The sequence below is a fragment of the Anomalospiza imberbis genome, chromosome 18 (assembly GCF_031753505.1).
Source record: "Anomalospiza imberbis isolate Cuckoo-Finch-1a 21T00152 chromosome 18, ASM3175350v1, whole genome shotgun sequence".
NCBI lineage: Eukaryota > Metazoa > Chordata > Aves > Passeriformes > Viduidae > Anomalospiza > Anomalospiza imberbis.
The window spans coordinates 3,641,416-3,657,793 of NC_089698.1; the positions used below are offsets into that span (position 1 = coordinate 3,641,416).

Sequence of the window (16,378 nt, forward strand, 5' to 3'; positions counted from 1 at the left end):
GAATACATTTTCAGTCTTTTAAATACTGCATTTTTTCCAATAGTCTTCATTAGATCCGCTCCAGGAATATGAGCAATGTCCTTTGGGAAGCCCAGCCGGCCCCTCCGCCCAAGTGGCTCTGGATTTATGGGGGTGTCAGGGAGAACAGGATGTAATTCCCAGCTCAGCAGCAGCTGCTTCCCCAGCTCTGCCACCTTCCTCCTGCCAGGGAGTTTTTCCACAGGAAGTTTTTGGGGGTTTTATCCCAAAGGTGGATTCTGCTGCCTTGAGGTTGGGTTTCTGGGCTGCTTTGGTGCCAGGCAGTGCAGGGTGGACACCAGTGAGGTGCTGCTGCTCCTGGAGCCAGGCTAAAGGGGGATCAGGACCCTGTTCTTCCCCTTTTTCCCCTTTCCCCCCTCTTTTCCCTTCCCTTTTTTCCTTCCATTTTTCCACTTCCTTTTTCCCTTTCATTTCCCCCTTCCCTTTAATCCTTCTCTATTTTCCTTCTCTTTACAAATATTTTTCCTTTTTCCTCTTTTTCATCTTTTTTTCTCTTTCTGCTTTTTCCTCTTTTCTGTTTCTTCTCTCTTTTTCTTTTCCCCCTCTTTTCCCCTTTTGTCCTGTTTCCTCTCTTTTCCCTTTTCCCCTTTTACCTTTTTCCCCCTTTCCCCCTTTTTTTTCCCTTTCCCCTTCTTTTTTTACTTTTTTTTTTTTGTCTTTTTTCCTATTTTTCAAATTTCTGAAAACCTGCACCACTCCCATCCCATATATTTCCCCCTCAAACCCCACTTTTCCTCTCTCCCCATGAACATTAAGCAGGGAGAGCTGAGCGCTCCACCACCTGCATCATGGGAAGGAGCCCATAAACTCGGGGTGATGGATGGCAAACATTCCCCCTCTGCTCCTTCCTCTAAATGGGAAGGAAAAAAGGGGAAAAAAGATAATTTTTAAATATTAACCTGGAGGGGTGTGGATGGGCTTGTTGGGCCCTTTCTCTCTCCTATTCCTGACTGCATCTCCTAAATATTTAGGCTCTTAGATAATTTTTTTCCTCAAGGAAGGAATAGCAGGACTAGACGAAGAAATTGTAACCACAGAGGATAAAACCAGCTTTTATTTTTTCCCCCTCTTCAACTAAAGGGCAGCTCCTTTCTCTCCCCAAAAGCAGTTTAATGGCAACAGCTTGAGAGGGACAAAGTTTGAATATCCTTGTGCCGGAGAAAAGAGCAGAGCGAAAGCCCTGCTAATTACAAAAGTTGCTTTATGAAAGATAATTCAAAGCAATAATTTAGCAAACATAATCAAGTAGCGCAGATGGGGATTTTGATGAATAGTTTGCAACATGCAATTAGCAGCTCTTGCAGTTACATATCATTAACCCTCAGAGCACAAAAATTATTTTCTCATTATTAGATGAAAAGGTAAAATTAAGCTGACTAGACAGTAAAGGAACAAACTACAATTAATTACCTTCATTTATTACAGTCATTATTTTAAACTTATTTTTTTTTACTCTGATAGATAGATGAAAACATCTAAATTAAAAGTTTTGTTCTGCTAAGTGGGAGGTGAAACTTTGCAGTCCTTGGGGTGCGGGGCCAGCCTGGCTCCATCTCAAATCTGGGGATCAATGGGAACGCCCTCATCACCCCCCATCATCCATGCCAGGGATGCAGAACCTGAGCATCCATCCCTGCCTGTGTCCCACACCAACCCGAACCACTGCTGTCAGCCACACAGGGATTTTTGCCTATTTTTGCAGGAAAATATTTTTCCACAAGCATAACTTCCCAGGAAAATATTTTTCATGGAAAATAATTATGGGGGGCTTGCAGGAAATCCAGCCTTGCTGGAAATTAACCTGCCCAGGTGGCACCTTCTCCTGGTGGTGGTCAGAAATCAGCCTGTTCCTCGTTGGGTTGGATGCTGAAAACTTTGATTTTGAGATTTGCGTGGGTGGCAGATGGTTCGGAGCTGCCAACTGTCAGCAAATGCACTAAAAAAATAAATTCAGGGAAAAAGAATGGAGGAAAAAAAAATAACGAAAGAACCAGCTCAAACAGCAGTGAAAAAACATGGATTAAGTTATGGTGGGGAGGGTGGATAAGCTTGAAATATTTTCCCTGTGCTCAGCCCAAGAAATCCTGTGGTGCACAGGAAGGAAAGAGCTTAGGCACCTTCTCCCTGAGGCAGTAGGTTCAGGATGATGTGGGAAAAAAAGAGGGGAAAAATAACCTAATGAACTGAGTATTCTCTATCTCTGCTCTCAAGAACTTTGCCAAAGCATCACTGAACTTGTCAGGGAATATTACAACAAAATTAAGAACCAGCAGCAATTTTCTCTCATTCGGGATCCCGTGCTTTAGAAAGTAAATTATTTATGCTTTTTTTTTTTTCCTCCATTAAGCAGTTATTTGCAGCAGTCTTGGTGTATTTCTCATTAGAAATAACATCATCTAAAGAACTTATATTGATTCTTCTTTTTCCCTCCCTTTCTTTTTTTTAATCTCCGAATCATGGACGTGAACAACATATTTCTGTGATGTTCCCTTTAACTGGAATTCTCAGGATTTATTTTTATATTATTGATCTTTTTGACGTGAATAGGTTTTTGGCCTTGTGAAAATCTTGGGAGCTGCTCCTGCCTTTGGAGGAATGGAGGGGGCTGCTGTGGGATCTGGGTGGGTGTGATGGGTTGGGGTGGGTGTGCAGTGGGTTTATGGGGGGTGTGATGGATCTGTGCGTGTTTGATGGGTCTGTGGATGTGTGTCAGGGGTTTGTGTGTGTCTGTGATGGATCTCTGGGGCTGTGTGAGGAATCTGTGGGTGCACAATGGCTCTGTGCACACTTGTGTTGGATTTAAGGAGTTGTTTGGACACAGAGGCACCAAAGGACCCCAACACGTGTCTGGTTCCTCACGGTGGTCCAGCCCCATTACCCAGAGCTCTCCCAGGACAGTGGCTCCATCCCAATCTCCCCCTCCTTGCCACCCTCTCTCTCTCTCCCCAGCTTCTTTACACATCAGCAAAAAAACACCCAAGGAAAACAGCGAAGCCTTGAATTAATTTTTTTCATCACTTTTCTTCAACATTTGGGGTCTCTGTTGCCGCTTTCTCCCCCGACAGCTGTTCCTCCACGCTGAAAAAGAGCTCATTTGTGGTTTACTGCCACCAGTATTTAGATGGAAATAACCCACTACTTATCCTGCACTTGATCTCGTGGATGTAAGAATAAACTCTCCGCCGGTGCGATGCAAATCCCGCGCCTCTGGAGCGGGGATGCTCAGACGCTCCGAGCTCGCCGCCGCGCCGGGAGGAGGGCCGGCTGCGCCGGGGGAGTTTTACCATTTTGTCAGTCAATTATAATAATATTTCTGCTTCCAAATGTTTAAAAAGTTGGCTTCGGAAGGTATAATCATGGCACAGAGGCCAGCCTGACAATAGTAATTAATTAGGCTATTACGCATTCTGCAGTGATAATTGCTTTGCTGGAAAGTCACCAGCCATGAAAAGGACCCGGCGCGTAAATGTAATTTATCAGGCGGCGGCGATCCCGTGCCGCGCCTCACCTTGAGCCCATGGATGCTGTGGAGGGAGATGGAGGGGGGAAAATGGGAATTAGGAGTACCTGGATGTTTAATGCACAGGCAGGGCTCACTGAGAGCAGGCACTGAGGGCTCTGCGGGTGGGCAGTGGGTCGGTGTCGCTGACGGGCCTCGTGGTGATGGGGAGAACGGGAGCGATGCCTTCCTGATCCCACTGAACTAGGGCTGCTTCCAGGACACTCAGCTCCCCCTTTTTTTAGACATTTCTCCCTCTTTTTAGCGTGTTTTCAGATGTTGTCTTCTTGGATGCGGATGCAGGGTTTGGTTCTGCCTCAAGAAAGTGAGAATTTAGGTGTTTTATTATAAGACCTTGATTTTAGGGCTGATGTGGGCTTTTCCCAGGTGTTTATTCAGCTGTGTGTGAGGAATTACAGCAGTTTCAGTGCTGGGAGAGCCATCCCTGTGCAGGACTCAGAGCTGCTTCAGCAGGCATCTCCCCTGGCATCTGAGTAAATTATCCCCCATCTGGAAAAGATCACTGAAAATGTTAAATATCTTTTTTTCTATTGACATTTCCTAGAATTTTAGTGGGACTCTGGAAGAGCTCGGTGGGTGCCTGGCTCACCATGTGCCAGTTGCCCACGCTGGTGGTGCCCTGGCACTGACATGGGCTGGAATGAGCCAAGCACAGGGGATGCTGCAGGCTCTTCCCCACCCCACCATGGGGGTGCTCAGACCTCCACAGGGAGTGCTGAGGAGAGGGAAAGGTTCTCCTTGAAAAATGCTTTGTCTCCATGGTGTGGCTTGAGGGAGGAAATGCAGTGCCAACAGCTTGGTTTGGAGTCTGGGCCAGCTCTTTGCCCCTGGTATGGATTAGGGGTGCACAGGGACAGGCAGCAGGGTGATGGAGAGGGGATGGAGAACATTTGGGCTGGATCTTTTCTCTGCACCCTTTGGTTGATGCCAGCTCAGGGGAGACGCAGCTCTTCAGAGCACCTGGGGCAGGTCCAGGCAACCCCGTGTCTGCTCCTGCTCCCCTGCTGTGCATTCCAAAGGCTTTGGGAATGGGGAGGTCACACAGGGCTGATGCCACGAGCAGCCCAGCACCGCTGTGTCCCCACATCCCTACAAATCCCCCATCAGGGCTCACCCCACCGGCAGATTCAGTGAGCATGGCTCTGTCCTGCTCCAGCACATGGGCAGTGCCGGCTCCTGGCTGCCTCCTCCCTCCTTTCCCCTCTTGACTATTATTATTTTAAAGCACCCTGAAGCCAAGCATTTTTTTCAGAACACTGAAGAAAAGCCCCCAAATTCCTCCTCTGCTGGAACCGCGGTGCTGAGAAAGTAGGTTTGTGTACGAGCTGCTATAAAAAGCCTGGCTTATACAATTTTAACAATAGAAAAATGATCTTTGTGCTCCAGTGCCTGCGAGCTCCGGAGGAGAAGGCGGCTTGCTCAGGTGGCTGCTGGATTACAAATGAGCCGTTTGCTTTGGGTTGGAATGACAAGCGATGGCAATCCGGGCTGGCAGGGTGAGCCAGGAGCTCTGCTGGCACAGAGGAGGGAAAAATGCTCCGGTGTGGGAGCTGCCACCAGACTGAGGCCCAAAGTTCAGGCTTTGTTTCATAATTTGCCCATCGGTGGCTTAAGAGCAATTTAATAGATTATTTCCCTGTCATAACTGTGTGTCTGCTGGGTGGGCACCTCTTCCTCCATCACTGGCTGGTGTGAGTGCCCAGTTTGGCTCCAGCTGGATATTTCCCAGCTGGGAATGGGTCACTTCCATCCCTGATGCCTGTGCCCTCGTGTCTGTCTGTTGCCCTATCCCATCTGCTCCAGGTGGGGCTGGATGTGAGGGGTAACCAAGGGGACCTGGTGGGCAGCAACCCCTGCCCCGAGATGTCATTATGCCTTGAAAAATTAAAGGGAGTAAATGATTCATGCTCATAAATGTTGGATGGGAGCACGCAGCAGATTAACGTTGTTGGGTTATTGGGATGCAGCTGGTGTGAGTGTCACCAGCACCCCAGTACCCCAACGGCCGAGGGGGACAGGGACAGGAGGACGTGTCCCAGTCCCAGTGTGAGCATCACTTTGACCCCCAGCACCACCCAGGGAGGGCGGCTGGGGAAGGATCCGGCCCGGCAGGCACAACAACGGGCGGGCTTCTTTATTTCTTATTTAAGCACCGACATTAAATTATAATTTTCATTTACTCAGAGCACATCAATGATTTAGGGCGACGTGACATGGCAGCAGCACGAGGAGTTTAGCCACAGGCAGCGAGCGGCTGCGCGGGGCACGGAGCGGGCGCGGAGCCGTGCCGGGGGGGAACCCGTGTGCCGGCTGCGGTGGCACCGATCCCGCTAGCTCGGCCGGTTCCTTCCTCCAAGCCCATCCCTGACCCCTTTATCCCTCTCCCCGCAGGTGATTGCACTTAGTAAGAGAAGCAAGGAGGCTGAGACGGCTTTCCTGAGCGTTTACAAGCAATTGCTCGAAGCTCCAGGTAAGCAGCGCGGTGGCGACCTGGCTGCCTAACGAGTCGCGTGCCGGTGCCCAGAGGAGCCAGCGAGGACCGCGGCACCGTCCCCGGCACGGCTGGCACCGTCCCCGGCACGGCTGGCACCATCCCTGGCACGGCTGGCACCATCCCTGGCACGGCTGGCACCGTCCCTGGCACGGCTGGCGTCGCCGACCGCGGCCGGCGCATGGTGCTCTGGAGATCCCAGCCGAAGAGAGGAGAGGAAGCAGCTTTTGCCGTCGCTGTGTTTCAGCCCCTGAGCCAAATGCATCTTGACATTAGGAAAGGAATACATTTGCTCAGCCCGTGTAGTAACACTGCGGCTATTCCCACTTGTCTGTTTGACGGTAAGTTGACCGAAACGGCCGAGCGCCCGCTCACAGCACGAGCCACGGGGACATCCTTCCTCTCTCACCTTGTGGCCGGGGTGCCACGCTGTCCTGGGAGGGGGAAACTGGGGCACGGGGCAGCCCTGAGGTTTGCGTTGGCAGAGCTGGTCCTAGGGACAGGTGAGGGGCTGGGAGCCCCCTCCTGCTGCTCCCCACTTCGGGGGATTTCATGTGCGCCAGGCACGGAGCGTCCCCCGACGCGTCGGGGACTGAGAGCTGCAAACGGCTGAAAATGCGTGGAAAGGCTCCTGCAGGGCCACTAATTCATTTTCCAGACATTTAGGAATAACAAAATGTTTTAATGATTTCTTAGGGGAATTAGGGAGACATATTTTTGTCCTCATTAAATTTTCTCCTGTGCTACGAGAACCAAATGTCAGCTTGGTTTCCAGAACCCAGTTATCTTCCCTCCCCACCTCCCCGCGCTCACCCACTGGCTCCTCCCGCCCGCACATGGATGCACACACATGCACACCCCAAAACTGCTTCCCTGTGCTCTCTGCACTCCTCCTTCTCCTCTCTGCTTTCCACAGCATCATCTCTTGCTCCCCTCCTGCTCCCCAAATCCTCCCTCCCACGGTTCATCCCCGTCTGTTCCATGTCCACATGTCTCTCGACAGGCAAACTCTTTGTGGAATACTTTCCAAGCGCCACATAAGTCCTGATTCGACATTTTTTGCTTTGAATGGCTGCTGTCAACACAAATCTCTGGCAGAGACTGTAACGGAGCCTGATTGCTCAGCAAGTATTTTGATAAGTGAGCTGGCTGTGTGTCTGTAATTACGGGAGAAAACCGTAAATCTTTTGGATATTGTTCACACAGATGTGGCGTGAAGGAAAGGGGGGGAAGCAGTAAAATGTGTTAAAAGCATAATTAATGTCATTGTTGTTGGGGATGATTTGATTTAAGGCTGACTTTGACTCGTGGAGGGATTCGTAGGGCGCTGGTGAATGTGTTTGAGCAGGTTGGGATGGGGTGGCAGAGGAGAGACCATCGTGGTGGAGAGGTGACAACACTATGGAGGTACTGTGGGTGTCCCATGGATGCACCATGGGTGACCTGTGCTGCTCCTGGAGCCAGGCAGCAGCAGCATGGGATGTGGGCTGGGTAGAATGGCCCTGGCACCGGGATTAGCTGGTGATCCCCAGGGATACAGGTGCTGCCTGCAGCTGTGTCTGCGTGAAGGTGAGGAGCGCTCAGAACTGCTCCCGTCCCTGTTAGTGAGCATCCAAAGGAGGGCCGTGGAGATGGTGAAGGGTCTGGAGAAGGAACCGTGTGAGGAGCAGCTGGGGGCACTTGGTTTGTTCAGCCTGGAGAAGAGGAGACTGAGGGGCGCCCTCATCCCCACCCACAGCATCCTCACGAGGGGCAGTGCAGAGGCAGCTCCGATCTCTGATCTCTGTGAGCAGGGACAGCACCCAGGGAATGGCTGGAGCTGTATCAGGGAAGTTTAGGTTGGATATCAGGGAAAAGTTCTCCCCCAGAGGGTGCTGGGCATTGCCCAGGCTCCCCAGGGAACGGGCACAGCCCCGAGGCTGCCAGAGCCCTGGGAGCACTTGCACAATGCTCTCAGGAATGCACAGGATGGGGTTGTCGGGATGTCTGTGCAGGACCAGGGGCTGGATTCCTGGATCCTTGTGGTCCCTTCCAGCTCAGGATATTTTGTGGTTCTGTGATCCTGCTGCAGCACTGCCGGTGCCACTAAAGGATGGCCAATGACGCCGGCTAGTGGTGGCACTTATATACGTATGTATTTATTTAATTAATTAATAAATATGAACTGAGGGGGATGGAGTGATGGATCAGCGTGCCAGGGCAGGGACACACTGTTTCCCAGGCTGTGCCACTGCTGGGTGGCCCTGCACCATGGCCCCAGAGTGTGCAGTGCCCTCAGGTCCTGTTTAGGCACACATGTCCCTCATGTCACCCGTCACCCATCTGTGCTGCTGGCCAGTGTCAGGTCTAACCTGTCCCAGTGGAAGATGTGATCCACGGAGGAAGGGACCACACCCCAATATCTCACATGTGGTGGCAGAACCAGCCCCACGGCCAAGGGTGGCGTTTCCCAGTGGATGGGCAGTGTGGCATTAGCTCAGTGTAGTTATTCCAGCCAGGAATTTGGAGTCTGCACTGCCCTGGCTGTTGCAAAGGTTTGCTCTTCCCTTGCCAAAGCTCTGCTCCCACCATTTCATCCCAGGCTGGCAGCTCCAAACAGGGAACAGCACACGGAGGCATCACCCCAGCTGTATTTCACCAGCAGGGCTGCAGCTCATGGGAAGGAAAATGCTGACCTGAGGAAAATCCCTGGTGCTTTATTGCTCAGACCTGTTTTTGCCAGATTATTTCTCATCTTGGAGGCAGGAGGAGTTGCTGGTGTGGATCGAACAGGGCCTGTCCCAGTGTTTGTCTCCATGGAGGCAGCTCACAGGCTGGCACGGAGCCTCCTGCCAGCACCCCCAGGGCTGGGGAGCACAGGGGGGACCCCAGCAGCCCCCGGAGCGCGGGGTTTAATTATCCATATCCTTATCTCCACTCACGTAGTTATGGGAGTTATTAATGGCTGTGGGAGCATCCAGGCTGGCTGGGGCTGTGCTGCAGCACTGCCATCCCACACCCTCGTGTGGGGAACCAGCCTGTGGGATGCTGAGCTGAGACACACCAGGAGCTGAAGGATGCCATGAGCATGCCAGGAGGGTCCCAGCTGGAGCCATGTCTCTGTTTCTGTGTCAAAGCTGACAGCGCTCAGCATCTGCCTCTGGATCCTCATGGCCAAACCTCTTATTCCATCCATTCGTGGGGCCTTTGTGGTGTCCAGCAGAAAGAAGGGATAACGTTCCCTGAGGAGCATGCTCCAGGGGCCTTTAGTCTGGCAGTCACTAATGCTGGGGGGACGCTGTGGGGTGCAATGCTGTGGGATGGCAGGGCAGCAGTGGGGCAGACAGATCCCCAAATCCCATTTGGAGGAGCACGTGCCTTGGCATTTCTTGTTTGTAAGGAGCATCCACGTGGGCATGGACCAAATCTTGCATCTTCTGGGCAGGTTCACCCCAAAGTCATCTGGTGCTGTGTTTGACCCCCAAATCCCATGACATGGCCTCCTTCATCCTCCTGCCATCTCAGCCGTGGACTTGCCGAGCAGCAGAGCTGCTCTGTGTCCTGTTCTGAGTGGAGGCAGCCAGTTGTTGGAATTTTTTTCAATCACTGTTGTTATCTTTTACCCTTGGATGCCTGCCATGCGTCCGTGCCATACGGTAGTGTGCCCAACTCCATCCCACTTCCCTGTTTGCCTAACTTTTTGACCCTGGAGAATTCAAATCTATTTTCTTTCCTCTTCTTTTCCATGAAACCCCCCCCCCAAAAAAAAAATAAAAAACCAAAAAACCCACAAAAACCCAAACCTACATTAACCTGGCTCAATAGGAGGCATTTTCTTGAACTTATTAAAAAATCCAGACTTGTAAATTAATTTGTTCATGTTGTACAATGGCAGTGCAGATGGACTCATTAGCATGCACACAACAAATAATTATAGATGAATTTTTAGCTGGCCTGCTTAATGGGCTTGCTGGGTTAATTATGTCAATGTATAATTACATCAGCCCTGGGAGACATAATGGCACACCCCGCTGAGCAGACACTAGCTAATGATGGTGTAATGCTGACAGAGGGAAGACGGACGGCTCCGGATGCACCTGCTTACCTCGGCACAAACCTCCATTGTCTGCGCCCAAACCGGCCCTGCCGGAGCCACCGGTGCCGTGGGAGGTGATGCCCCCATGCCCCCTGCCCGTCCCTCCGTGCCTCGGGGCTGGCAGTGAAAGGCAGCACGCCAGGGATATTCCCATGGCACCTGGAATGGCAGGATGTCCCCATGGCTGCTGGAAAAGCAGGACTTGGGGCTGTCCCCATGGCACCTGGAATGGCAGAACTCAGGATATCCCCAGGGCTCCTGGAAAGGCAGGACCTGGCGTGTCCCCAAGGCTTGCGGAAAGGCAGGACGCGGGCTGTCCCCGTGGCACGGGGAGGTGGGAGAGGGCCTGTGGAGGGCCATCCCTGCTGCTCACCGCCCGTGCCACATCCCGCAGACCCCGCTCCTGTGCTGGAGGCTGCCCGGAGCCTGGAGGATCGGCTGCAGCAGCTCCAGCGCCTCGAGCCCGAGCCGCCGCCCCTGAAGGATCTCAGCCGGCCCTGGAAGAAGCACCCGGAGCTCGGCAGCACCAAAGGTACCGCCCCGCCGGGGAAGGGTGGCAGCCCGCGGTGCCCGGCGGGGCTCCCCCCGTGCGCCGCCTCTGAGCATCCCTGGAATGCAGGGTGGGTCCCAGGGCCAGGAGCTGCCCCCTGGCCCCCGCTGCTGTCCCCTCCGCAGCCGTGTGACTGTGTCCCCCCGCAGAGCGCAGGGAGGGGAAGTCGCCGGCAGCCGAGCCCCCGCTCCCCGGCCTCGACGGCAAACCCAGCACAGAAACATCGCTGCAGAGAAATGAGGCAGACAAGCAAAAGTACGTGCGTGCCGGGAATGGGCTCGTTCTGGGGCGCTGTGAGGACACGCGGCTCTGTCCCCGCTCCTGCACGGGGGTGTCTATCCATCCCCATTCTCCTTCCCTTTGCTGTCCTGTTGGGAGCGGTCACGTCACGCTCAGAAACCCGACAGCGTCTCAGACTCTCCCAGTGTCAGTCTGTCTGTCCATCCCCAGTCCCAGGTGGTTTTGGGGAAGCAGCAGGCACGGGCACAGCCGGGACAGGTCCCTCCTGTTGTGCGGTATCCCTTGCACATGGCTTTGCTGGGACCCGTGGGTTGAATCCAGGTCGCTGTATGAACCTCATTAGATGACCTTTTAATTCGGAGTCTCTGGTGCCTTCATTGTTATTCCTTAACACGCTGCACCGGGAAACAAATGAAGAATCTTTAAACCCTAAATTGCAGATCTCTGCGAGTAAGTTCCTGGCAAGTGCAGGCTATAAATAATGCAGAATAACTTTCCCCTGATTGCTTCCCCCTCCTCCAGTTAATTACAGGGGGGGGTGGGCTGCCATCCCCCCCTCAGAGGGGTTTCAGCCTCAGGGATCAGGCACCGTTTTCAACCCAAAGTGAATTTTTTTACACTGGAGGCAATAAACATTAAACATGTTACCCCTTAACATTGATGGGTAACACAGCTTGGACACATCCTGGTATCCACTTGTGGATTTTTCCTGGCTCCAGTGAGTGATGGGATAGAGGAGGGGGCTCTGTGAGGGGTCTCTGTATGATTTTGGGGTGCTGTGGGGTTGGCACGGCCGCGGTGCCCCCGGTACATCCCTGGTGCCCGTCTCTCGCAGGGGCCTGCAGGAAGCTCAGGTCACCTTGGCCGCTCGGCTGGGGGAGGCAGAGGAGAAGATCAAAGTGCTCCACGCAGGTAGTGGGGCCGGGACAGGGGCTGCTGGCCATGGAGGGCCAAACCCCCACCCCACAGCTCACCCTCCTCTTCCTCTTGCCAGCGCTGAAGGCCACCCAGACGGAGCTGCTGGAGCTGCGCTGTAAATACGACGAGGAAGCGGCATCCAAGTAAGTTCCCAGCAGGGCTGGGTTGTGCTCAAAGCTCAGCCAAGACACTTCTGGCTGCACTGGGACATCTCCGTGGTGCTACTTGAGGAGCTGAGATACTTCAAGCCACTCAGGAACATCCTGAGTCGTGGTGTCACCGCAACTGCGAGAAAAACAGAAACTCTCCAACAACATTTTTAAAGTGTTGGAGAACCAAGGCATTACTTTATTCTGGCCAGGATGTGCAACAGAAATTGTTTCATCCACGCAGGCCCGGGTTGTGCAGTGAAAATCATTCAATCACACCTGGTTTTGTACCAGACCTTTCATGTATTTGTACATAAAACCCCCACTGAAATTCACATTCATTGGTCTCAAAGACACAATTCTTAGTATTCCATCTCCTGTTGGTTATTTATCCCTTTGTCTTCGATGCTAATTGGGTCCTCATCCTTGAGTTCTCTTATCGATCTTTTCCCAGACCAGGTGTCTCCGACCCACCAGGGGGAAATGTTTGTTAATGTTCACTTATCTCCTGTTTATCTCCTGGCTACTCCCAAGTCTTCCCCGGTGAACCAGAGTCTTTTGAAGAGAAACTTCACTTCCCCTCCCCCTGGGCAAAGGCGAGCAAGCCCCTGACTAAAGTTACAAAAAAATTTTGAAAGTTGTATCATTTCCAACAGCGAGGTCCTTATCCCTCAGCCTTAACCCGTGTTCTGGGCTTGTCTCCACACCTGCTGACACCTCTTGTTTTCTGTCACAGGGCAGATGAAGTTGCCATGATCATGACCAACCTTGAAAAAGCCAACCAGGTGAGCCAGGAGCTGACTTTGCAGGAGCTGGTGGAGTTGGCCCTGCAGAGCCCAGGGCGCTGGCACACAGCCTGAACATCTGTGTGGCCTGGATGTCTGTCCCCAAAACTGATAAGGGGTTGACAGGCACCAGGATTGGGAATCCCCACAAAAGAGAGCTCAGGTTTCCTCCCTCTGGTGGGACCCCCTGCCCCATGTGTGGGGTCAGGGGTGTGTTTGGGTTTCTGACAGGCTCAATTTGGCTGCTGGAACTGGCACTTCTCACCTCCAGCCTCCCACGGGTGTTTTAGGGCACAACCCACACTGTTCCTGTGTTAGATTTCATTGTAATCTCTCTTGGTCCTGTCCATTCCTCTTAACTGGTTTTATTTTATTCTGAAAATGTAGGTACAAATAAATGCATGTGGATAATAAAAGAGGTCTAAAGAACAATTTGTGTAAACAAAACCATCCTTTTGGGTGGAAAAAAAAATGGTGTCCTGGAGATGGTCTGCAGCCAGTGCTGAAGGATTGGGATCAGGAACTGTGTTGGGACATGGGGACCTTAAATACAAGGGGGGAGCTTAAATATCTGGGCTGGGCTTATGATGCTGGAGGTGGGAGTGGGGTGCTCAGGAGAGGCACAGATTGGGGCAGATCCTGGACCCTGTGTGGGGTGGGATGAGCTGCAGTGCCTGGTGTGATTCCTGTTCGGTTCTCTTGCAGCGGGCGGAGGCGGCGCAGAGGGAAGTGGAGAGTTTACGGGAGCAGCTGGCGGCCGTCAACAGCTCCCTGCGCCTGGCCTGCTGCTCCCCGACGGGCACCACGGGGGTGAGAGCATCCCCGGGGTCAGGAGCACCCCTCGGGGCCAGGAACAGCCCTAGGGACAGGAGCACCCCTCGGGGCCAGGAACAGCCCTGGGGCCAGGAGCATCCTTTGGGGCCAGCAACGTCCCACTGCAGCTGGCAGCATCTGTCACAGCCAGGAGCATCCCACAGCACTTGAGAGCACCCCACTGATGCAGGAGCACCTTTTTGTGTTTGGGAGCACACACCATGTTGGGGAGCAAGCCCAAAATGCCTGAGAAGTGTTTTCACCCAGAGGTGGTGGCACTGGCTGTGCCCTTCTTCCCACAGAGAAAGGGACATGCACCTCCACAGCACTGAAGTGCACCTGGGAGAGCTTTAAGGGCAAAAGAAAGGTCTGTCCCTCCCCAAAGCCCTGTCACCAGGGTTCCCAATGCACCAGGTTGAGCCCTGGGCTCACCTGCTTCCTATGGGGTCATGTCCAATGGGGAGGGTGGCCCTTGTCCCCACCTTGGGTGGCTGGGAGCTGACAGTGTCCCCTCTCCCAGCAGGACAAAGTGAACTATTCCATGTGCTCAGGGTCGAGGTTGGAGGCAGCTCTGGCTGCCAAGGACCGGGAGATCCTGCGGCTCCTGAAGGATGTCCAGCACCTCCAGAGCTCTCTGCAGGAGCTCGAGGAGTCCTCTGCCACCCAGATCGCCGAGCTAGAGGGGCAGCTGGCCGCCAAGAACGAGGCCATCGAGGTGTGCCCGCGGGGGCTTGGGGCGTGCCGGGGGTGGGGGACGTGGGTCTGGCCATGCTGTGTGGCCACCAGGAGCCGGCTGCAAGGAGTCCCATCCTCTGCTCCACAGAAGCTGGAGGAGAAACTGCAGGCACAGGCTGACTACGAGGAGATCAAAACAGAGCTGAGGTATGGCTTGACCGCCGCCCACGGCTGCCTTGCCGGTGTCCCGGCACGCGCGGCGCGCTCACGCAGCCGTGACATGGCCACGGCCACCTTGTCTCCCTCTCAGCACCCCCTTGTCTCCCTCCCAGCATCCTGAAGGCGATGAAGGTGGCCTCTGCCGGCTGCAGCCTGCCCCAGGCAAGTGCCGCGGCGCGTCCCGAGGCGCTGGCCGGGCTGTGCCAGCCCTGCCGACGGTGCCTCCGCCGCCTGTCCCCATCTCGGCTTGGCTCCTTGCAGAGCATCTCGAAGGCAGAGGAGGCCCTGCTGCTGGGGAAGGAGGCTTTCTACCCCTCCCAGAAGTACCTGCTGGAGAAGCCCAGCCTGCTGACCAGCACTGGTAGGGACCCTAGATTCTGTGGCACCCCACTGGGAATATCCATAGGAACATGGGTGGCAGGGACAGATCCTGACTGTGGTGGGGTGGGATGTCACCTGGGGAAACTGAGGCAGGAGCTGTTTGGCTGCAGGGCTGTGCCTGAGCTGTGGCCGGGGGGACTCTAGTGTGTCTCCCTCTTTCTCCTTCATCTCTAGAGGAGGATCACTCCGAAGACGAGTCAGGGAAGGATCCACTGGGCATGGAGCAGCCGTACCCATCCCCTCACCACGCCCCGGCCGATGACCCCGCATCCCCCACTCCCCTCCCAACGCTGCCAGGCCCTGGCATGGCCCCCGATGGTCCCCGGACTTTCTCGCTGTCCCCCTTCCCGGGGGGCGAGCGGCTTTCAGGGGACCCCAAGGCTCCCCACCTCCCGCTGCCCAGCTACAAGAGCGAGAGCAGCAGTGGGGCACCGCCCTTCCCCTCCTCCTTCTTCGGGGCCAAAAGCAGCACCGTGCACCCTGTCCCCGTGCCGGCCGCCAGTGCCACCAGCCCGCCCGGCGAGCCCTCCGAGGGCAGCGCCGGCAGCTCCACCGAGGAGGAGCAGCTGGACACGGCCGAAATCGCCTTCCAGGTGAAGGAGCAGCTGCTGAAACACAACATCGGGCAGAGGGTCTTTGGGCACTACGTGCTGGGGCTGTCGCAGGGCTCCGTCAGCGAGATCCTGGCACGGCCCAAGCCCTGGCACAAGCTGACGGTGAAGGGCAAGGAGCCGTTCATCAAGATGAAGCAGTTCCTCTCCGACGAGCAGAACGTGCTGGCCCTGAGGACTATCCAGGTGCGCCAGAGAGGTGAGTGGTGGGGGTGGCCCCGGCCAATGGGTCCTGTCCCAGTGCACCCCAGTTCACCCTGGCAGCACCCTGGGGTGCCCCATGCCGTGGCAGGGGGGCTCACCAGACCGTGATGTGCTGGGATGCTGGTCCCACCAGTGGCACCCCGGGATTTTCCCTGCTGGTATGGAGCTGGCTGCCGGGTGGGATGAGCCCTGGCAAACAGCAGCAATTAACAACCACCCATGGCTGTGGAAGCTGCATCCCCGGACGTGCTTTTCTCATTTATTCTGACAAGTGCCATTTAATTATTCATTAGGCTGTTCCGTGCCGTATGAATCAATGTGCTCGGGAATATTTCATTAAAATAATGAAGTTTCAGTGCTGTGGAACTTTGGCGCAGCGTTGGCACCGCCATGGAATAGTGACTCCCATCTCTGGGGACAGTGGCTGCTGGTGACATCTCAGCAGTGGCAGCCGGTCGCTCCAGTCCCCGTGTTGGCACCGGGACTGGACAATGCCCGCCCATGGTCCATGCACCTGCTGGTTTCATCCTGGAGGGCTCTGATTTATCCCCTGGACCTGACCCATCATTAACACTTGTCTTGCACAGCTAGGAGGGCACAGTGCCGGGGATGGGGACATGGTCTCTGTGCCCGTGTCTCTGCTCCTGGTGGGGAGAGGGTGCCCTTGGTTGGGATGAGCAAGGTGGTGGGAAATGCCATGCCAGAGGC

At 54.4% G+C, this 16,378-nt stretch overlaps 1 protein-coding gene across 11 annotated transcripts in view; it reads left to right on the forward strand.

The window, feature by feature from the left end:
- The window catches only part of CUX2 (cut like homeobox 2), a 61,653-nt gene that overhangs the window by 39,891 nt on the left and 5,384 nt on the right, over positions 1 to 16,378 (forward strand). For 3 of the 11 annotated variants that reach the window (XM_068208523.1, XM_068208525.1, XM_068208524.1), the window contains exons 2-12: positions 5,951 to 6,391; positions 10,520 to 10,657; positions 10,825 to 10,930; positions 11,751 to 11,827; positions 11,910 to 11,976; positions 12,719 to 12,767; positions 13,473 to 13,577; positions 14,101 to 14,295; positions 14,404 to 14,462; positions 14,588 to 14,835; positions 15,030 to 15,665. In XM_068208523.1, coding sequence (XP_068064624.1) covers positions 6,232 to 6,391; positions 10,520 to 10,657; positions 10,825 to 10,930; positions 11,751 to 11,827; positions 11,910 to 11,976; positions 12,719 to 12,767; positions 13,473 to 13,577; positions 14,101 to 14,295; positions 14,404 to 14,462; positions 14,588 to 14,835; positions 15,030 to 15,665 — 1,840 coding nt within the window. In that variant the 5' untranslated portion in view covers positions 5,951 to 6,231. Of the gene's footprint in view, positions 1 to 5,944; positions 6,392 to 6,611; positions 7,191 to 10,519; positions 10,658 to 10,800; positions 10,931 to 11,750; positions 11,828 to 11,909; positions 11,977 to 12,718; positions 12,768 to 13,472; positions 13,578 to 14,100; positions 14,296 to 14,403; positions 14,463 to 14,587; positions 14,836 to 15,029; positions 15,666 to 16,378 lie in introns of those variants that run through there. The other 8 variants (XM_068208526.1, XM_068208527.1, XM_068208530.1 and 5 more) reach the window with 7 other exon arrangements.